Source organism: Haliaeetus albicilla, chromosome 24 (assembly GCF_947461875.1).
Source record: "Haliaeetus albicilla chromosome 24, bHalAlb1.1, whole genome shotgun sequence".
NCBI lineage: Eukaryota > Metazoa > Chordata > Aves > Accipitriformes > Accipitridae > Haliaeetus > Haliaeetus albicilla.
Genome location: NC_091506.1, coordinates 22543938 through 22566834, shown reverse-complemented (window position 1 = coordinate 22566834; position 22897 = coordinate 22543938). Strand labels below are relative to the sequence as shown.

The following is a 22897-nucleotide window of genomic DNA, read 5'->3' as shown; positions in this document are numbered from 1 at the left end:
TGCTATTCCTTGGAAAAGAAGCTAAGATCAAGGTGAATACTTTACAAGGTGGGTTTTGTCGTCTTTCTCTTTTTTCTTTTCTTTAAGAAAATGCAGTCTATTTTCCTTCCTAGTAAGATAATTAAAGACAGTCATCAGGAATCAGTAATGTTTTATATAACTGTATCTTAAGAATTAAAAATATTTTGGGTAACACTAAAAGTTTTTAAAACTTGTGAGTGACTAACAGGAATGTCACGCTGGCATTTCCCCCACTTTAGAGGACTTGACAAAGTTTAAACATACACAAAGCATCCTGTTTATAAATAGTCTATTTACAGCCTGCACTAGTTTTAAAATATCATTTAATAACAGCCAGGGTTTTTTTTAGTACCTAGTTCAGCTATTTAAAATATTGGAGTTTCCCACTAAGAGGATTTCATAGAAAAAAGACATCTGTAATTTATAAAATCAAGTATGTTACTTTTGCAGATGCCAACAAAAACATGGGTCACTATGAATTACAGTCACTTAATTCATATTGTTTCTGTTTTTCATTTATATGTATTTCAGTAACCAATTCTATGGGATGAATTTCTCTTATCACCCAGAAACCATACTCTGAAATGCACTTAACACATCTTTATATTAAACTATAAGAGACTGACTGTATATATTAGCAGTAGTAACAGAAACTACAGCAGCATGTTTAAGTCATCACAATACTGTGACAAAACAAACCACTGACCTTTCAGTGATATGACCTTCTAGTGAATTAGTCTGTGCCCTCCGCTGCTAGTGTGGATAAGGCAAATATTTGAAATTTGGGCTACAAGACTGAGACTGGCAAGAAAGAGAAGAGAAATGTTGTTTAACTCTGATGGATATGAAAGGAAACGGGACGGGATTAATAAAGGAGCCAGTGCAATTATAAGATACCAGTAATTGCAAAGGGATCATCGTGTGTGAAGGAGAAACTACTTGGACTGCCATTGCCCAGACATAGTTATCCATTACCTAATATGTTTACCACCAAAGGATTAAGAAAGATCTCTTGCTTGGAGCTTCATGAAGACCCAGCCCAAATGGTGCTGGGAAAGACAGAGTTGTGGAGCTTAAAAGAAGGGCAAAAGTGAAGAACTCTGTTGATACAGTGGAAGAAAAAGGTGTTTGTCAGGATGCTGAAATACAAGAGGAATATGAAGGAACAGATAGAGGCCTTGCAAGTCAGAATTGCACAAGTAGTCTGACAGAATAATGATACATGGATTTCGTATAGAAAGAGACCTATGAATTACAGGAGATATGATAAGTGGTAAGTGCAGAGGGAGGAGGAATTAATTTCATTGCAAATCAGGGTAATTTTAAAGGTCCATGCTTGAGAGTGTGAGGACTGAGAAAAAACATTTACTTTGGTCTGTGAATAAGAGAAGCTGGATTGTGTCGTTGCTATGTTATGCATGAGTTATTCTTATGTGTTATTTTTGTGGGACCTGGATGTCTCCAGTTGTGGCAAAAATTTTGACTGTAAAGGCAGAGGCTGATACAGATTTTAATTTAAGAGTTCTAATTATGGAGAAAGTAATTGAAATTAACAAAACCTAATAGTTTGAAGAGGTCATTTAAGACTGAATGGGACGTAAGAAGAGACGGTGTGATTTCTGAGAAGTAAGGGAGTGACTGGATATGAAATAATCATGGGGCTTTCACTGAGGTCTGTATAGCAGATGGAGGAATAATCTGTAATTGGAAATGTAACCACACCTGAGAAGTCGGTAGGGGATAGTACAGCAGAAAATCAGTGGTGACTGCTAGGAAATTTTTACAGTCCCTCCTGCAGTGGGTGAGTAACAACATCTGCAGAAAAAGGACGAACAGCTGGGAAAGTGAAGCAAGCATTCCTAGATGAAGGATCCAGTGCCCACAGACAAATTTATATGGTCTTGTTTCAATCTGGAATGAAAAAAACCCAAACAAATGATTTCTATGTCCAATCAAAATTGCTGGATGAAGCTGAATTTGTATGATGCAAACTCATGCAAATGTAGTAGATTAAAAAAAGGTGTAAAAATATATAGAAAATGCAGTTAATATATCTGAGAAAAATTCAAGCACTTTGAAGAGAATATATGAGATTGGTTTAATCTATAAAATAACAATTAATTTACCATCAGAATGAATTTGACCTGTATTCACCACCCTATTAATAAAGTATGGTTCATTATGAACAAAAGAAAACATTAAGATGGTCACATCTAAGAAGTGCTATTGTTGCTAATTTAAAATTTTAAAAGTTACAGGTATTTTAACAATAGAGTAAACATAAATATTATGTGAAAAAAATATTAGTGAGTAGTTATTCTTAGGATGGAAACCAAAATATTCATGTTATTCCTTCAGGTCAATAATTATTGCTTCATTCAAATGAAAACTAGTGTCCTAGCAAAACAAATTCACCTCCTTCATTAACTATGTCACTAGATACACTTCTTTTACTTTTCTGTCTAAAAGAAGAGCTGATGTCATTATTTCTGGAATAGTATCTGGAAAATTTCAGTGGATTAATCTGTTACTTCCAAAATATAAAAAAAAGTCCGAGAAGAGTTCATTGAATAAATTGACTTTTTTCTATCACATGAAGCCCACGTATGAAGGAATATATTAATGAATTCAGCACTAATGCATCAGAAGCTTGGAAAAATCTTAATTAAAAAGGTTGGTTTTTTCTAGAATTGTATCTTCTTAGCCATTTCTTATTATGTTATATTAAGTCCTATTAGGAATAATTAAGTTGTATTAAATCCTATTAGGAAATGTAGGAATGCTCCTTGTTTTGGAAATATGAATCTTCACAGACAGATGTGGTCTTATTTATAACTTAGTTATATCACCAAAAGAGTAATTTTAGACTCCTACATGTTCAAAACTTCTTATAGTACCAGATCATAAATTATAAGAGACTTGTGACTTCATCAACTGTTACAGTTGGATTTAGTTCCCTTACTAACCTGAATAGAGGATATTCTTTAATGGATGGAAAGTCACTTAAGTTTGTAGAAAAATCATGGCCAGTATTATTTGCCACTCCTGCACATATTTATATGCCAAATCACCTAATTTAGAGATAAAGTTATGCTTCTAGGGAGTTTTAAAAAATCTGTTTATTTATAGGAGACTTATAGGAGACAATATTGGCAGACATGGTAAGAAATAAAACTTCTCCCTCTTTTTTCTTTTAGGAGAGGGTCTGAGCAACTTTGAAGTTAGTCATGCTTTGAGCAGAAAGTTGGACTAGGTGACCTCCAGGGGTCCCTGCCAATCTAAATATGTCTATGATTTGTGATACATCGCTTACAGGATATTACCAAATATTTCTAACAAAATATATTTGGTGCTGAATTTTGGAAATGTGTATGATTAAGATAGAAGAATAAGTAACCTTAGCTTCAGAGCACCTGGAAGTACAGTATCAGAGGCTTGTGCTCATTAAACTTGTGCCATAGTCAGTAACATAGCTCGGTCTGAACTGTAAATTGAATAGTATGGCTATCATTTCCTAGAAAGCACAACTTTAAGTAAAATTGTGCACAAATACTGCATGAGCTACATGTTTCTTCCACCTTTCCTCCCTTCTGATGGATTCCTTCATATACTTTAGCCAATATTATTCAGGACACTGACTATGGGAATACAGAAGTCTGTAAAAGACAGCATCCTTTGTGCTGGTGCTGGATCACTACACCTTATACAGTATACATACTCTGGAGTTGGTGGTATATTTCCTAGCAGTTCAGCAGACGCAGCACCTTCAGAAACAGTGTCTATTACACCAAGACTTAAAAAAAAAGTCAAAATCTGTTTCTTAATTTCTTATATTAGTTTACAGTGGCTGAAAATATTCTTTATGAAATCCAAACAGTTTGCATCTTTCTAGGTTATAAACCACTTGGAAGCTAATTTTAATATAGCCTAGGGTAAAAATAAGCAAGTAGAAAAAAGACACCTGCAGCAGCCACCCACCCATTCAATTTTGAGCAAAATTTGGAAGACTGCCTGTGAGGCCACTTTAAAGGATTCTGTTACATTTGTTCTCTTTTTCTGCATTCATCACCATGATATGAGCTTTTGTTTAGTTCCCCAGAGGTTTGGTTTTCCAAGAATGAATCATGAAAGATAATATTTAGTGGAGTCAGAAACATGAACAATGCTCAAGTATCTGTTCCTTCTAGTATTAAAAATTTTAAAAGGGAAAGATTAAAAGTCCTTCTTCTATTTAAGAAGTTAAAGTTTAATGGACCTTAATTTTATGTCTTATTAGCAAGAATTGGTGAGACAGTTAAAAAGCTGTATGTTGCAATGATGTGTTAATAAAATCCTTGTTTCTACAGCTTGTCTCTGGCATGATGATGCTTGGCAGCTGAGTATTCCAATTCAGGTGAAAAGAACAGACACTAAATGAATAGCTAAGATTGTTACACAAAATAATAACTTGGCCTTCCTCCTGACCAACCTGACAGCCCTTCCATTTAGCTAAGTGATTCTTCAATTAGTTCACTGCTCCCTAGTAGGAGTTTGGAGATAGTTCTTTGGAGTATAGAAGTAAAAGACAAGAAGAACCACAAGGTTCTTCTAGAGAAGGTAATTTCTTCCAGGAAACAACTTTTATAAAACCACGTTCTTTTAAAAGTCAAAGTTATCTCTTACAGCTCCCATCTAAGAAAACTGTAGAGAGCTTGTAGATTCACAGAAAAACAGAGGTTGTATAGTGTTTGAATAATATTATTACTTCAATATTTTGTCCTTCCTGTCTTCAGATAAATTGGTCTGGTTTTTTTTCCTGGAGATGAATAAGGTATCCCTTAACTGCATAGAAGAAGGCACAGATGGACATCTTCCAAAATTCCCCTGGGAGCAGCATTTATAGCAGTGTGGAAAGATGAATGGTACACTAAGAATGTATCCTTTTCATAATGTTTGAAAAATAATAGTAGTATTGGCTTCAGCTTGTTCAAATGACTAGAAATCTGTAGAGTAGCTGTAGAAATATGAAGATACTGATGCACAAACCAGCACTGGGGAACTGACCCAAATCTAGAACCCAAAGCTATGAAATGTGTGAAGCTGTACTTGCACTGCAATTTCTTGGGTTTTTATTACATTGAGACCTACTTGGTCAAAGGAACATGCCCATCCCACGAGAGAGACATCTTCAAGAAGCTAACAGTAGTAAAGATCTGTACATTTCTTTATTTCATAACAAGGTTTATGTATACAGAAATTAAGTGTCTAGAACTATACTTCAGTGTCACTAAACATCCTTAATTTTTTCTTCTTTCATTTTAGTTCTCTAATCCTTCCATATTATTCCTGAACAGGCATTACTCTACTTACACAGCAAGCACACTTTGCCTAACTTGAATGGCCATGAGGCTTTAAAATAAGTTATTTAAAAATTCTCATCCTTTTAATCAAATATATATAGAAGAGAAACTATTAGAGAAACTAAACCAGAAGAAAATACATTTACCCTCCTTGAAGAAGTGGGGCATGATGACTTGATCTAACATTAAGAACCAACACATTCTTACCTGCAATGTAAGCATACTGTACTAGATCATAGATAAAGAATCACTTTATAGTGGTGTTTTTTAAGAAGTACAGCTAGAACATTAGATTCATGAGACACAATGTTGTACTGATTCTCTAATATCAGCCACTGGTACAATTTGTTGCTGCATGGTTTCGGGGAATAAAAGAAAGCAGAATGTTAAACCAAGGAATGACAAAAGGACCATCACAAAGCAGTTGAAAGGCTACAACACCAAAATAATAAAATTATTGGTATAAGATAAAAAAGGAATGGAAAGGACAATATGAAATCAATTAGTAACCTTCCAGAAACAGTCATATAAGAAGTCATTTATATGTTATACTTTCTAACATTAGTTTAGAATGGATTTTTCTAAACAGATGAGTTGTTACATGTAATACTTACAACACTGTGGGTATTGTAAAAGTATTGTCTTGGATTATGCATGTCCTAAAGCTCTTCTTGAACACTTTTGTCAAAACATGTACTATGCACTAAGCAATTATTTCTGTAAAATGCTGCCCTCCCAGCCTTATTATAGAAAATCCCTCTGAAGTTAATTTCTGTCTAGAATGCTGAGTATATGAAGGATACTTTAGTAGAACTCGACCTTAATTCACATTCACTCTGAAGCCGGATGACATACATGTATCCTTTCCTATTGGTGGTTACACTGGTTGAATGTTCAAACTGAAGAATCAGGAAGATCATATTTGCATATATTATTTCATACATTAGGAAGTTTGTATGTTTCTTGTCAGATCATATCTGCAGAATTAAAGTGTCAGTAATACAGAAACATTTAGTTTTGTAGTAGGTGTACCAGTCATCATGAAAACATGAGAGCATAGGTTTCAGTATGGGACTGCAATTGGAGTGTAAACCCAGTATTTACGGGCTGGTTGTCCTGCTCAGCTACTGGTTCTTGATTGCAGCGTGTACGTGCTAGCTTTAATAACACATTTATCTTCCCATGTTGAAAGTACACAAAAGGCGAAAATTTCTCCTATACTCATGCAGACGGTCTTCTATTCTTCATTGTATCATAGAACTACACTGCAATAGCTGTTAAAATTATAGTGTAATAACTGTTGATGTAAGCTGGCTTTTTAGCAGCAAATGATGGTAAGTTTTACAGATGTTCTGTTGGATGTGAACTTTGCAAACAATTCTACATTTCAATGTCTTATGCAGATTCTAAATATTCCTGCTGATGAGCACTACCATCTTCCAAACAATTCAGCTGATTCTGTAGAACAGCAAGAATTATCACACTTCTAGCCTCTCTTTCTTTTAACTGCAACATCTATTATGTACACTACTTAAAATCCTCTATAAACCCAGTTCCTGATGTATCCTGCAGTTCTCAGAATTCTGTTTGCTTAAAAGTATGACTGTATCTGGCATGGAAAATTAGGGGATTTGTTCAGAAGCAGGAAGTGTGGTACTCTGTTGGTCCATTATATAATTTGCACTGGCTATTTCATTTCTAAAAACCTGCTCCCCCTTCTCCTCCTACCCACCAGACCTCCCAGGCCTGATGCAGACCTGACTTCAGCAGAAGCTGATGATGCTTGCTGGCTTTGCTAAAAAATTTGAAAAATTTTGCAGTATCAAAAAATGTGGAAACAGTTGAGTTCAGTGAATGAAGGTGAAGTGCTTTTAGTGCAACAGGAATTTGCTAACTGAGGAATGCAACAGAAGTGTCAGCTGTTAAAATAAAGGAGAAGCCTTCACTTCCATTGGAAGCAGAAAAGGTCCAACTATATTTGTACAGAAAGAGCAAGATTAAAAGAAAGTAGGGAATAAAAGATCGATAGGACAGGCTAAGTAGTGTAGCTTGATGCCAATCATTTCTCAGACTAGCTTTAGCTACAGTGTTTAAGAAACAGCATTGTTTTATGTCTGAAACATCTAGTTCTTACAAGAATATACTTGTTAAGTGCAATCCTACTCTCAGTTTTGTGTCTTTTTGCACGCAATCTTTCAGTTTTTAACTACTATCTTATGAGGTAAGATAACTAAGATCTTATGTCTTAAAATAATCTACTTTTCTTTATGTTATAGTTTAAATTGTGGGGTCAAAATTTATCAGATTAAAGTCAGCCAAATCAGGATAAACTATCTCAAATGTAATGAATTTAGATAAATGGGCGTGTGTGGAAAATGCTGAGACCCATCCTCTGAGACGTTTAGGGGCTATGGGAACTGCCAAGTATCCTACAAAGCTTTATATGGCATATGGGAGGCTGCCAAAGCCCAACTGATGGAGAGGAGCTTGCTTGTGAGCAGAAATCAATACGTCCCCAGTAAGCAGAAATGTCCGCGATACACCCATGGCTACAGCCAAGACGTGAAATAGCACATATGACAAATCTTACATTCAGGAATTTCCTCTATATTGTATCACCAGAAGTCAGTGTGATCTGTTTTCAGAAAGAAAACACTTTTTTTCACTCTCAAATCTCAGCCAGATTTCATTGGGTCAAGCATTACGCATTTAACAAGAACTTCGGGGTGCAGTGGAGGGGCAAGACTGCACTATATGCAGGGGCAACGGAGGAGGTTTAGTATTGAATCATAAATTTTATGCTACAGTGGGTTTTGATACAATAAGACACAGTAAGTTCTGATTTGGCCAGGCAGACTAAGGAAACAGGATTTCTTGAAATCCTCCACTACAGGAGGTAGTGATTAATTCTGTTTGTCTTACTGAAAGTTTAATACTGCAAGCTGCTCAGTCCTTTAAAGTGCTATTGCTTGATTTGGGAATTATTAGCAATTGCAATAGTGATAAATTTGTGAAAAGTGAAGAGAAGAAAATACATAGAGCTGTTTAACACTGCAACAAAACAAATATTTTTACTTCTGCAAAGCGTTTCTGTTATAAATGAATACAAATAACTAGAAAAGGTCAATCCATAATCTCCAGATTACTCTCCTGGTTTAGAAAAAGTACTCTTACTTTTGCTTTAGCAAATATCAACCTCTTTTGAGTGGGGAGGTTCTTAAGATCCTTGCCTATCTCCTGAATAAAATTCTAAGAACGTGGGAGATGCTGAAGAAATCTTGAACTGTGTGATAGGCAAGTGATGATCTCTTGTTTTATGGCTAGACAAAGTTATATTTATCCATAATAAACTTAAGGTAAATGAAAAAGTTAAACTTTCCAAAATTATCTACAGCAGAAACTTCTGACTCCTGAGGAATCAGATCTTAAAGGTAACATTTAGGCTAGCAAAAAGTAAAGTTGTTTCCATTTCATTCTTAATTTCCCTCTCCATGTAAAGGTATAATTTTGCTGGGGTTCCTTTGGGATAGTGCTATCTATAAACCTTCCAGGAAAAACTGGTAAGCCTGCTCAGGAAGAAATCATAAGGGTTGGGTAAATGTCCACATTTGGTTTTGGTTTGTAGTTTGTGTACATTTCCTCAAACACTAAAAGACATTACCATATATATGGTTACATTTTCCAGCAAGTGTTGCCGCTAACATGGACATGTGGCTTTGTACTATGATTGAAACATTGCTCAAAAATACACATCCTTTCCTGAAACACAAATAAGCCAATGCCTAAGTATCACAAATGTTCTTTACTTGGGTGTTTGTAACATACAAAAGCATATATGGAAAAGAGTGGGATTGCTTACCTCAAAAATATAATCTTTTCCATCCTTTCCATGCACAGCTTTAACAGCACAGATGTCCAAACCACCAAATATTTCAGAACAGGTGTCAACCCAAAGCTTGTACCTGTTTCATAAAAATAATTTTTTCTGTGAGTATCTCATCAGGCTCTTGTTTTTCTATAGGCTTAACCTAATAATGTATTTTATACATTTCCTCTAAATTCAGAATTTTCACTATATAGTCAGTTTTACTGAATTTGTATTTCCCAGAATAGTAGCTTAGAGATACTGGCCTGATTACTCTACTTTTCCCAGTAGAATCCAGAAAAGCCACAGTATTATGCTGGATTCTGTCCCAGTTTATATTGGTCCAAATATGTGTCTGCTCTAAACTGTGAGTAATCTAAAGACAAGATACGCTGGAACACAAACAGCATCTAGCTGTACCCCATCCTGCTTTCCAGTACCGTTATGGTAGTACAGCTTGCTAGTTGTGGCTGTACTTTATGTGAGAACTCCACAGAAGGGGGATTTATCATCTGACTGGTTTTTGTGGCTTCAGTGATGCCAAAGGGTTTTAGAAAGTAGGGAACAGGGCTTCTCTTTTCCTGTGAAATTCAAACTTGTGCATCTGTGCACAGATTCAAGGGTGACAACCCTCTCGCCTATTATGGTTGGTAGTGTACTTAATTATGGATGGGTTTTATTCTTTTATCAGGAAAACTAGAATGAGTGTCTCTGTCTTAAATTATGGACCCAACTGTATTCCAAAGTAGCAGTGATAGCTTTATATGTACATCACTGAATAAGGCAAAAGAAAAATCAAGACAAAAACAACCCTTAAGATGATGCAAGAGAAACGGACGTATGACACTATGTAAAAGCTATGTAGCATGCAGACAAAGATAATACTCTTCATGTAGGGCTATAGACAACTACAGTAAAATTCAACAGGAATGTAAAGAATTCTGAGGAATTCCACAGCTCCTAAAAAGAACTAGTGTTCCATGCTGTATTGAACATAAGAACCCCTCCATTCCATTTCTAACATCATGGTAAGAAATATGGACTGAGGAATGGACAGTTTACCCACTCTACGCGCAGTAATATAATTTATTTTTCTTTCATGAAGGGCTTTATCCATCCTAAGAATAGTGGGATTATCTGACTAACAAGGGAACGAAGTGGGACTTACTAGAAAAAGAGTGAGGCAATTCCTGTGATAGAGTACAGAACTGTTAGTGACATAATAGGGAGCCATAATACTTTGCTGAGAGCATCCTGAGGTGATGTAAGCTGTGTGTGTTTGTTCAATGGCAAGGACTGACTCACAGGGCACAAAGCAGCATTGAGAACTTTCATTAATAGCATAGCTGTGCATTGGCGCCAGTAAGTGATGATATGATCTTGAAAGGTTATATAGGCAGATATCACAGGTCCACCAATTGAAGGACATGTTTTGCTTAAAAAACCCCCAGTTTTAAAGCAGCTATTTATCATAAACTCTTTTTTCTCTTTCATTGTCTAGCATTTGAGTATAAATGAGAGCTATTTCCTTTTACAGACCCTCTCGTCCTCTCTCCTGATGCAGCCTTTGAGCCATGATGATAGATTTGCCACATCACAGTATTTTCCATTGCAAAAAAATTGATGTAATAAACATAGCATTTGACTTCACTGTAGGATCAAAGGAAACGCATTGCTGGGCCGAGAGTCTTATTCATATATAAATATCTTCTGTAATAGCATCCTTTCCAAGTAAACTTATTAGGTCACATTCTTTATATTTTCTTATATCAAGTCTGATCCAATGGAAAAGTTTTTCTTTTGAGCAGAATACAAAGAAATAGATACAACTGCTTGGAAAAAACCTGATGGTAATATTTTAGCAATTAAAATAATTTTTTTTTTTTTCCTGTGAGAAACCTGGTTTTTGTCCAAAACAAGAGGTGTTTCTGGATACCTGACAATTTCAACATGTGTAGATGCACTGACTGACTGGACTGCTTGCATGCACTTGCTTATAAATAACTTTTTTTTTTTTTTTTTGCTGTAAAATACCAACATGTATCTTAGAGAATCATGAGGACAGCATAACTTGTCTTTAACAGTAAATATCTGGACTTCGTATGAAAGAAAATGAAGACATTTTCGTTAAAATACTGAAACATCAATCAGATCTATGAAAGTATTTTTAATATTCTATCTTCTGCCAACAAACACAGAGCTGGAAAAATACAGTTACATTTGGAAAGAGAGGTCTTGGATGGAGTAGCCTGTAGTGTTTTAAACCCAAGGCTTGCACAGTAGGTTTGACAAGAGGTCACCATTCTTATTTTCCCAGAGCCAATATAGTGTGCAGCAGCCCTAGAAGTGACAGATAATAAAGTATTGTTCCTCAGGTGTCTGACATGAAATATCTGGTATGCCAGATGAGGTGTGCACAATTAGCACAGGTCTCTACTCTTCTGGTCCTATCTGGGGAGCAGTGTCTCTCTGAAATAGGGGGGGTCAATAAGAATGTGTAACATTGACATGTGCTTGTTCTCTGCCTCATCATTGTCCCTTACTGTGCCACATTCTTCTTTCTTCTCTAAATTTCTAGGCTAAGATTTGTATTCAGTCAACAATGTCAACTCAGGCAGTGCTTTCAAAACACTTCTTCCTAATTCATGAGATGTATTACAAATGAAATGCACATGCATCAGATTTGATTGCTTTTGGTATGCCACTGAACTACTTCCAACTCTTCAGAAAACTTCCAATTTTCCCTTCTCTTCCTTGCTTTGCTTTGTGCACTTCAGTGGGTAATCAAACAAAAAGTGGGGCTATGTGATACATACCCCCTTCTGTTATGATAAAACATCCATCTTTTCTGGGCTTTTGTCTTCATCAGCATAGAAGAAGTTTTGTTTTGTTGGCTAGTGTTTTTTTAATGGGAAAATACCTATTATGCTGTAATTATTTTACATTCAAAAATGGAAGCAGAAGCAAAGCACACGGAGCATTTACAGTGAGGTAGTTAGGCAAGGTTAGAATTTCATGCTCATTACCCATACGTGATAATTGTTTAGTTTTCCTTACGGCAAAACTAAAGCGCCTGTGTTTTTACAGAGGAATAGCTCGTGGACTGTAATTATACACACTAAAGCACACTCTTTCTTTTCCCTTTCAGTGAAGGCATAACCTCACTTTCTAAAGGAAGGTGGGAGGGGAATGAGAAAGAGAAAATAATGTGGCTCCACTCCATCCCCAGAGGGGAGATCAGTGAGGACACAGTCTAGACAGGGGTTGGACAGCAGGGAGTTGTAATTCCCGTCTTACTTGTTTTCACCTTTCTCAGGGCAGGCAATGGTTCCGTTCCTGTGTCTCCCTCAGCTCATAAGAGGGACCAAGTTGTAGGTTCCAGACCTTTTTTAAAAAAAACAAAAACCAAAACCAAAACCCACCAGAAAAAGACTACTGTTGAACTTTAAAACACCTTTTAAATTACACTTTTATTGTACAGACTTTTTTCAGCTTCCACTGCTAGCAACCTTTGGAGAAGCTGAACACAAGAAAATTCATAGCCATCAAAAAGCCTCACAGATTTATTTTGCAGGAAAAAGAGGTCTATATGTTGTGGAGGAACCTGGAGCAACTGAGTGGTATTGAGAGAAGGGTTCTGCCAATAGAAGGCCTGAGCTTCAAAATGGTACTGCAGGGAGAATGTTTTTGACTGGATTGCAAAAAGTATCCAGCATAAGGATGAGAGAGAAAAGCACAGTAAAACAAAGTACAGAGCTGGAATGATGACATGAGGGAAATAAGCTTCAGTATATCCCAGTATCTAGGTAAAAAGCCTCACAGTGCAGTATAGTGTAAATTTCAAAAATGAAAAATAAGCAGTTTAGCAGGATTAAAAGTGGAAAAGAAAAATATGATTTAAAAAGGTAAAGTTAAGACTGGATTGCTTGATTGTAATAGATGATGTAGAAGGAGAAAAGTTTAAAACACTGTGGCATGGGGTAAGACTGTTAAGTAAAAGAGGGCAAAAAAAACAGATGGAAATGATTGACAGGTTGAATCTGAAAGAACATAATTTTCTGAAGGGAATTCCAGTAGTTTTCTAAGTGCAGATATGGATGTAGGAACCCAAGGGTGCACGTAAGCACTTAAGGCTACCACTTAGTTTGGGTAGTTAACTCTGAGACATGTCATGTGGAATTCTTGGCTCATGTTCTTTCATCTAATTAGAAGATTTTTTTCCAAAATGAATGAGAGACATGCATTTACTGTGAATTGCATATCAATAATGTGATTTTAAAAAAATTCATTTAAAATAAAATCCCATTAGTTTTTTTTAATTACCTTTTACATGAGACTCGACTTACTTATCTGACATAGCAATTTGTTCCAACATTGCAGAGCCTGTGTTTGTCTTCCAGTTTCCAGATATGGAAGTTCTCCTGAAAGGGGGAAAATATTACAAAGACAGCCAGTGGTTTTATATTTTCAGTCTCTTAAATTACTCCGATTTTCACATGAATACTATAGCAGTATTTACACCTTTTTCGTATCTGGCAGCTTATAAAAGAACATCTAAAACCACAAAGAATTCTAACAGGCATTGCAATTGTCAGTAATACTCACTTCACTGTAGTCATGTTATAAAGTATGACAGTGCTGTGAAATTTCTGTTCCCCATTTATTCATTTAAGACTTTTTTAAAAAAAAACTACTATGATTAAGTGAAAGTGTTATCAATAAGCTGTTATCATTTATAGATGGATTGAATAGCCTGTAACATACCGTTACTGCAAATGTCAAGAAACTGAAGCTTCAGCTTTTCATTTGAAATCTGTACCACTGCAAGGTTAGGTCCCAATACTTGAAAAACAAGATATCTATGTTTTTAACATCTCTGAAGTGATCTCAAATCTCTTTTAGAGCTGGATTTTGGTTTCTCCTCCAGTTTTCACTTTTTGCTAGTTTACTAATATAATCTAAATGGTTTATGTCAGGGCTTGAGTATACCAACTTTTATTTAATCTCTAAGAAAAAAAATTCATATATAATGTTTTTTTCTCCGCAGACCTTAGGACTCCTACCAGGGCTGAGAAGATTACTGTTTTCTGAAACCTAAATGTTGTACTGGGAATAGGCTAAGGATACAAATTATGAAGTGTTTCCAGTTAGTAAAATAATAGGAACATCTGTAATGTATTAAAAGTATATTAGGCAGCAACTATAGTTTTCTCTCCATTTTTCTATTAACCTAATTACAAGGGTCAGTAGCAATTGTGGGGGAATGTTGACTTTTCTATGGGAGTCTCATAAATTTAGCTGAATTTTAAAGCATAATGTTCTTCTAAGATGCCATGTTCTTTGTTGATGTGGGAGAAACTAGTGAAAGAGGAACGTGTATGTTGAGTGCTGTGTGTAGGGTAACTTTGCTCAGTAGTAAGGCTATTCTGTGATTTCTGCTTCATTTTTTAAAGTGATATGCTATGGACACAGACCTAACTGGTGTAATCTCAATAGCTTGTGGGCTGCAGCCATCGATGGTAGGTCTGTGACACAGGACTCCAAAACAACAGGAGTTCCATTAGACCGTGGTTAAGTGATACAAAAGTACCCAACCAGACCATCTGGCAGTTTAAACCTTAGATATGATTTCTGTAATTCATACATCATTTCCTCTACTGACATATGTAGGTTTCCCACCCCTCTTCAATTCTGTTCTGATAACTGCAAAGGGTCTTTCACATCATTATTTCCTCCTCTTTCACTAAATACTGAATAATATAGAAAACAACTCCTAACACTTTTGAGTGCTTTACACTTAGGCTTAACATGTTTTCACTTGATTTGGTCTTTGCAAAGAAAGAACTGTTTTAAAATTGGGGGAAAAGGAATTATGATTAGTATAAACAATTCCTAATAACTTGACCTCCCCCTTTTCCAACACTTTTCTGCTTTGTTTAGTACCATTTAAAATATGCAATCCAAATTGCTGGGACAGGGACTTGTCATCAGAAAAATATGTAGACATGTCTACCTACGATTCTTGTATAGGTAGCTTGCTTAGTGGTTTGATTCTATAGCACTGTCTTTCTTTGGCTGATGTGCTCTACTTTTGTTTTATTGACCTTTTTATCAAAATACATTAAGTTATGCATTCAGAGTATTGCTTTTGGAGAGGAGATTTAGACGTAGTGTTTTTGTATTTCTGTTTTTCTTCATTGTGTGTGACCCTTTTAACTCTATTTCCTTGAAGTCAGATGAATTCTGTAATGGTACCAAGTGTAGTTAAGTATGTGTCACAAAGCATTTTGAGGAGCTGTGGTATTTAGAGAGATCCAATGTTGCATTTTGGCTATAATCTCTACTGACAGATGATAAGCACCAGTGTTTTGTGAGTCACGGATCCACTTATACCACAATTTCCCACAGAATTATAAAACTGAAGCTCTTAATAACTCTCTTTAAACTACAAAAACAAATGTTCAGCTGGTATTTTTTGTGGTGACTCTTTAAGTACTCTGTTCCTGTGTCACAGAACAAAATGAGAACCAGCTGTAAAACAATATTCTACTGACATAATGTATATGTATGCAGATGAAGAATTTTTCAGACATTTGGTAAATCTTCTCCTTTTCATGATGCTTTGTAACAATAGATCGGTATTTCATTTTTTGGTATGATTTAACTGTATGAAAGAATGTAGTGAAGAAATGATTGCTAGGCTTTTAGCATTTGGATGAACCCATAGTTTCTGAGTAGAAACTTAAAAATAAATAAAAGGTAGGAGGAACAGTCTGTCATTTTAACTTATTTTTGCTGTCCCTTAGGCCAACTGTTTCTTCTGTGAAGAAGAAACATTTGTTTTTGAAAATTATAAATTTACCATGGCTGACTCCTCCAAAATTATTCTAGGCACTGAACAGCATTTAAATTTCAAGTCAATGAAAAAAAATGTAGGGCGCTCTCCTATGAAATGTTGTGGTCCAATTTCTACCACAGGGAATGAACCATCAAGTTACTAATGCAACATCTGACTGCTGGTATCTGGCAGCGTGTCATAACCATTAAGAGTTGGGCCTTATTCCTAAGACTCTGCCACTTAGGGGCTGTAAGGCAGAGACAAATCAAATCTGTTTATTATAAACAACAGAAGAGGGGAGAAATGGGTAGCACAGCACAAGAAATATGCCTGTCAAAGCACCAACAGGAGACAAAAGTACTGTCCTAGCCTTGAAGAGGCAGCAGTACTTGTACGAAAAGGTCTGAGAAAGAGAAAGAAGGCTGACTGGTGACTAGAAGCAGAGGGAGAATAAGGCTGTTGGATGGCACTGAGTGGAATAAAAGGGGCAAGTGAGAACCTGGGGCAATAAAAAAGGTTAGGCATAAGGGGTAGGGACTAAGAGACAGGTGGTCTGGGAAAGCGGTGGGACTGGACGAAGATATGGTTTGGATGGATAGGAGAGAGGTGACCTTAGGTGTAGGAGTATGGTGCTATTAGAAAAAGTAGGATGGATGTCTCCAGATATGGGTCTAAAGCCAGGAAAAGTCAACAGTCTGGAACACCAATGTAAGACAAACAAGCAGAATTGGAAAAAACTTTCCTGGAGAAGCCAGGGGCTAAAAGCTGTATCACTCAGAAGCACTTGTTTATGATTCTTATTGCTTATAGGGAGGGGTGGGGTAGGCCCGACACACCTGAAATAGGTCCAATACCCCTGAAATAGGCCCAATACCCCTGATAGGACAAGGGGTAATGGCTTTATACTGAAAGAGGGTAGATTCGGATTAGATGTAAGGAAGAAGTTCTTCACTGTGAGGGCAGTGAGGCACTGGGACAGGTTGCCCTGAGAAATTGTGGCTGCCCCATCCCTGGCAGTGTTCAAGGCCAGGCTGGATGGGGCTTTGAGCAACCTGGTCTAGCAGAAAGTGTCCCTGCCCATGTCAGGGGGGTTGGAACTAGATGATCTTTAAGGTTCTTTCCAACTCAAACCATTCTATGATTCTATGGATTTCTGTAGGGAGCTTGATTTACAGAGTTTCTGTCCTGCATCACTAAGAACACTGAAAGTGTCACCAGCAAAGGATTGCAGAAACCTCTCAATCCTCACAACTGTTTGAGTATTTTGCCTTGGTTACTGTGTACAACTCAAATTTCCAACACACTGTTTTTGCAAAATTAGATAGTTCTGGGTTCAAAATAAAGCAGAAGGACCAAGTGTCCATACTGCTGGATGGATGCGACCTATGGGAACAGTATTTCCACCCAGTTCCGTGTGGTGCATTCTTGAGGCCCCTCAGATATACAGTGAGAGGCAGATGGACGACTGAGTTGTTCTTGAAAGGCCTAATCTTTGATGTTTTTTCTCAAATACTCCTTCAAGTCATATGTCAGGAAAGGCCAGCAGTTACTCATACAGTTTTCATCTTGTGACAGTAATGTCTTAGGGGAGAAGTCAAGAGTATGTGGTCTTCCAATATCAACTGAAGGAGATAGATTTTGCCCCTTACCCCCACTCTGGGCAAAACGTTCTACTTTCTCATAGAGCTTGTTGGCTGTTCCTAAATTACTTGACACTTAATGCTAACCCTGTCTTTAATATTATGCATTTTCTTTAACTCCAACTTTCGCTTCTCTTAGTGTTTATGGTTTGCTTGAAGTTCAGTTGTTTTTACTGTTAAAGAACTTGAGTGTACCTTACAAATGTCAACATACAAGGAATCTCTGATCCCTCCAATGTTACAGGAGTTGCTAGAGAAATATCTTTGCATGTGTATGTGGGTGTGCCTATGTAAATGCATATGTGTATTTTTATCCATGTTTTGTTCTATTTTTCCTGCCTCAGAATTGTAAACATGAGGGAATAAAGACGAGATGATCTAACTTGTCTTAAAAACGCGAATGAAATGAATGTATGTCAGATTACATTGCTTGATAATTGAGACAGAGTAAAAATATACATAAACACAGTTACCATAGCTCAACTACTAGATGACAACCTGTCTTGCTACTCTAGCTTCATGTTGTCTGTGAAACTGAAACACCCTTTTAGCCTCTCATATAGTCATGACCTTCAAACAAACACCTGGTTTCTAAAATTAGAAGAGATTTTCATCCATATATGTGAAGGCCACTGCAAGATTAGGATTTTTCTTACATGTGTTATGTTAAAGGGAGAGTACTTTGTTCCAATAAAGTGTTATGATTGAGATTTGTGTGAATGAATGTCATCTAACTATCTTTACAGGGAGAAGAAAATTTGACCCTAAGTTGGAGAAAAGATACAAAGGAATCTGATTTAACAAGTCCTCTATAAAAACAAATCCCCTTCCAATTGCTCCTTTCTTTAAATGAAAAAATAAACAAAGGCTAGCAGGAAAACCACTCTGGCAGGCTCACCTGTTGTCTTACTCTCTTCCTCCCAGTCACAATCAAGTTAAAAAAAGGCTTGATAAATCTAGAAAGTTTAAAATACTGTCTTTCCAGAGAGTACGACAATGGAGGCATGGAGTCACCAAATCAGCTCAGAGACTCATCCAACAGTCTTAATCTTATTGGTGCTTATCGATTTTGAAACAAAAGGATGAAAGAACATAAGTTTTTGGCTCACATGTATGCTTTGTAGTTACTGCCTATCTTTTGGATCCTGATGTCATATTTGGAGTCTATGAAGGGTTCAGTAGTGGCGTAGGTCTGAGTAAGTGCTACCACGCTGGCTATGTCCTGAAAATCGTAGTGGTTGTCTACCTTGATCTGTAGTCATCATACCAGAAGTAAACAGCATATATGAAAGAAAAAAAAGAGTAATTAGGAATAAAATGTAGAATTCAGTTCCAAATGGCATTCATGAGAAGTATGGGTTTTGACAGCATCAGTTTATTAAAAAAAAAAAAGTATTGGGTACTTCATGTGATTTCTAGATTCTATAACATTCCTGCATTAAAGCATCTATTTTTCTAGGCAAAATATTACCTGTTCATCTGTAGAAAGCAATTTGCAGACAGTGGAATTTTATTTTGCTTTTAAATTTATTTTTAAGTGGTGATTGTTGATTTTAGATCTGCAAGCTTCAGAATTTTTCAAGGTGTGATAATATGCAACACTAATTTACATAGAATTCTTGTTGATTCTGTAAATTGCTCATGTAACTGCATGTATATGGAGCCCACCAAGTACTATCACATCATGATCCTGGGAGGGAGGAGATGAAGGGTCATGATATCCTGATGAGTGGGCATTCACATAGAGCACAGGGTTGGCTCAAGGCAGCAGAACCAGTTTGTCTCAAGAGATGGAGATCAGTGGCATTACTTTTGGACAGGAAGGGCACATCTCTAAGGTTGACTTAAAGGAAGCTGGCTGAAGTGGGGAGAAGTGACTCAGAAGAGAAGTCTTAGGTCTAGTAAAAAATGGGAGAGGGAAACTGGAACTCCAACACACTGACCCAAAGTGCATTTCAGAATGGTGAGGAAAGGAGGCAGGGATTAGTATCTCTCACATTATCTAATATTAGGCGACTTTGCAATTCCTTGCAAGCACAGGGTCTTATTTGCTTCCACTGTCACCTCGTACTTAAAAGGGAACCTGTAGACCAGGGTGCCACATCTGTGAGACGGGACTTTCATATTAAATGGAGTCTGGTGAAGCTAAAAGAAGTCATAAGGCCTAAGTATTTGCTCTCAGCTCTCAGATGGAGAACAATACAGAGTAATTTGCCATTTGAGAGCCACAAAACCAGACACAATGCCTGGTTTCAACTTAGTTTCTGAAAACTTAATAGCATACGTGAGTCTAATTACGACCAATGGAAATGCTACTCCTAGCAATGCCTTTAGGGAGGACTGGGGTACAAGGAGAATCTTTATTTGGACTCTGACAGTAAGCATTTCACTGCAAAAGACAGGCATTTAACCTTTAAGGGTTTGAAATATTTTATAGCTAAAAAACCCTAGATTTTTTTCTAGACCTTTGATATGCTGAACATTTCTGTGCATTATTTCCCTTTTCTATAAATGAGGGGTGAATAATGAAAGTACAGTATAAACATTCTCATACTTCACATATGCAATCCACAAAACCTGCAGTTTAAGTAATTAGTGGTTAATCCTGTTCTCAATTAAATTCACTGCTGGATTTCCACTGACTTACTAAGTAGGAAATGCAGCAAAACAGTCATAACATAAGAACATTACAGTACAACTTGCATAATTACTGAAGAAAATACAGTTAAATCAGTTTTCTATTTCTATTGCTAGTGGCAAATATTATGTTCATGGAGCATTTGCAGATTCAGGATGATAAATGTAACTATTCTCTAATGATTTGTTTTAAAATCTCAAACACTTAAAGCACCGAAGTGTTTTCAGTGAGAGAAAGTGGTTAATCTGTAATGACTAGAAATTTTCACTGATACCAATGAAAGCGGGATTTGAATCATATCCCCTTGAACCATCATTGTGAGATAAGTGATATCAAAACAACTGTACTCACCACTGAAATGCAATTACTTTGGAGAAAGAAAGCAGCAGTTACATAGTGGTATGAAACAATCATAGAGAATACATTAAGATAGGAAATGAACAAAAGTTCAGTATCAAGCTGAAACTAATAAAGAACCAAGGCAAAAGCTTCCTATATTCCCCGATCCAAAAAGCTGGATTGTGCAAACAGACTTTGACCCTTAAATAGTTTCATTGCAGTGAATTAAATTAATAAATAAGGTTCTGCTTCAAGAAAACATCTCAACATGTGTCAAAGAACGTCCTATATAGGACAATGCATAAACTGAAAATGCATCAATGTGAAAATATATTACGCATTTAAATATTTTCCTAAAGACAGATGCTTTCTTGAATAATATACAAGCAGACATTTGCAAGGGCGGGGATCTGAGACAGAATTTGGACAGTGATAAGTTAAAATATCCAGGAAATGAAAGAACATGCATATCATTTTAGACAAAACAGCCAGCCTCCTAACATGCAATAAGTAGCATCTGCACCTTTCCCATGCCTGAATGAGCATGTCCAATCTTCACAACAACAGGAAATGTTGGCATTGTTAGCTAAGGGGGAAAACAAAACAGACATATTAGAGATAGCAACCTTGAGTTAAATGATTAAGCTATATCATTTATGAAAATTATTTAAGCATGACCATAATGCAGCCAAAGCTGTTCTTGCCATGTGGTTATTTAAACTGTTGCTCATCTATGTAAGACTACATGTTCTGATGAATTACTGTGTATGTTTTCTGAGTGCTATGTTATTCCAAATACATACAAGTGGTGTACTTCTATCTTAATTTTTCCTATGTCTTTCTTTTGACTTCACTTTTTAAACTGAATTTCTGCTACTTCCTATTTTGTTTTGTTACTGTGTTTTCTGACCTGTAAACTCACGCTCTCCAAAGTTATAATCATTAATGATGTCAAATTAATCACCTTTTTCCTTTTCCCCCTGATTTCCATTATTTACCAAGGCTGTAAATTCTTTTTGTGACCACTTATGAAAGCAATGATGTCTAATTCACCAAAAACCCTTTCATTAAAGGCAGATGCTAGCTTCTGTTACAGAATATCCGAGTTCTCTAGGGAAGGCTCCAGCTTCTGCATAGAATGTAAGTAATAATTCAGCCATTGATTAGGAAATCAAATATACAAAGGCATATGAATATGCTTTATTCAATCAAATGATAATGGTTGTCTCTCAGAAAGTTACGTGAATAACCAGTTTTACTTCCATCATTCATCTGAAGAAGTTTTAGAACTCCCAGTCATGGGTACAGCTGGTATTTCTTTGTCTTTTTCATCCACCTAAAATGTACATATATTGAACCTTTATCAACCAAGTGTAATTACAAATACTTAGTAGAACAGGATTATAACTAGAAATAAAAAACTGAACACCCTTGATGTAATTAAACCGGGCACCAGCAGGACAGTAAGTATTACGGGGTCTGAAACCTTCATTTAGTATCAAATTTTAACACAGTAAATACAATCAGAGGCAAAGCTGATGCTTTAGAAAATCAACTATGAGTTTTTAGAGATTTTATGAGAAATTTGTTTTCCAAATACTTACAAAGGATTGTCAAGAGGTTAAATAGAATTCACACTTATCTCACTGTGCTTTGTACAATGTTGGACAGAAACACACAAACACAAACAGGTATTTGCATGGAAAATGTCATGGGATTGTAAATATAGACATTCAAATCAAGGCATAAAGTATAAAAAGGTCACTTGGCTTTTGGTAACATCCAAACCTATTTGTAGGGTTATAAAGCTAATTAAAATTCACACACGCTTTTCCTATATTTTAAACATTTATTTTCAATATGATTTAAGGATGCTTGCTTTAAAAATACTTTAACTGAAAGGCAAATCTGCAAGAGAACAAGTGGGCATTCACTGCAAGGTACATATTTTATACTACTTACCGTAGGATTCCCAGTACAATACATGAATGTCTGTCTTTTTTTTTTTTTTTTTTTTTAATGGACTTTCTCTGGCTTTCCTAAAATGCATACTGATGCAATACTGTTTTGTTCTGACTTTTTTTAAAAAACATATAAAGGATATCTAAGCAAACAAAACCAAGTTGCTTGTTTTTTAACAGAATCTCAGTTTCTGCTCTGCCTGATCAGAAGAAAAAAGGAGGAATCTTTGGATCTACTCTTTTAATACACCAGAGT

At 36.2% G+C, this 22897-nt stretch overlaps 1 protein-coding gene across 1 annotated transcript in view; it reads right to left on the bottom strand.

Moving 5' to 3' along the window:
- The window catches only part of SYN2 (synapsin II), a 192623-nt gene that overhangs the window by 27808 nt on the left and 141918 nt on the right, over positions 1 to 22897 (bottom strand). The window contains exons 6-9 of the mRNA XM_069769785.1: positions 21204 to 21266; positions 18813 to 18955; positions 13572 to 13646; positions 9220 to 9322 (exon numbers count right to left, since the gene is read on the bottom strand). Of these exons, the coding sequence (XP_069625886.1) occupies positions 9220 to 9322; positions 13572 to 13646; positions 18813 to 18955; positions 21204 to 21266 (384 nt within the window). The remainder of the gene's footprint in view (positions 1 to 9219; positions 9323 to 13571; positions 13647 to 18812; positions 18956 to 21203; positions 21267 to 22897) is intronic.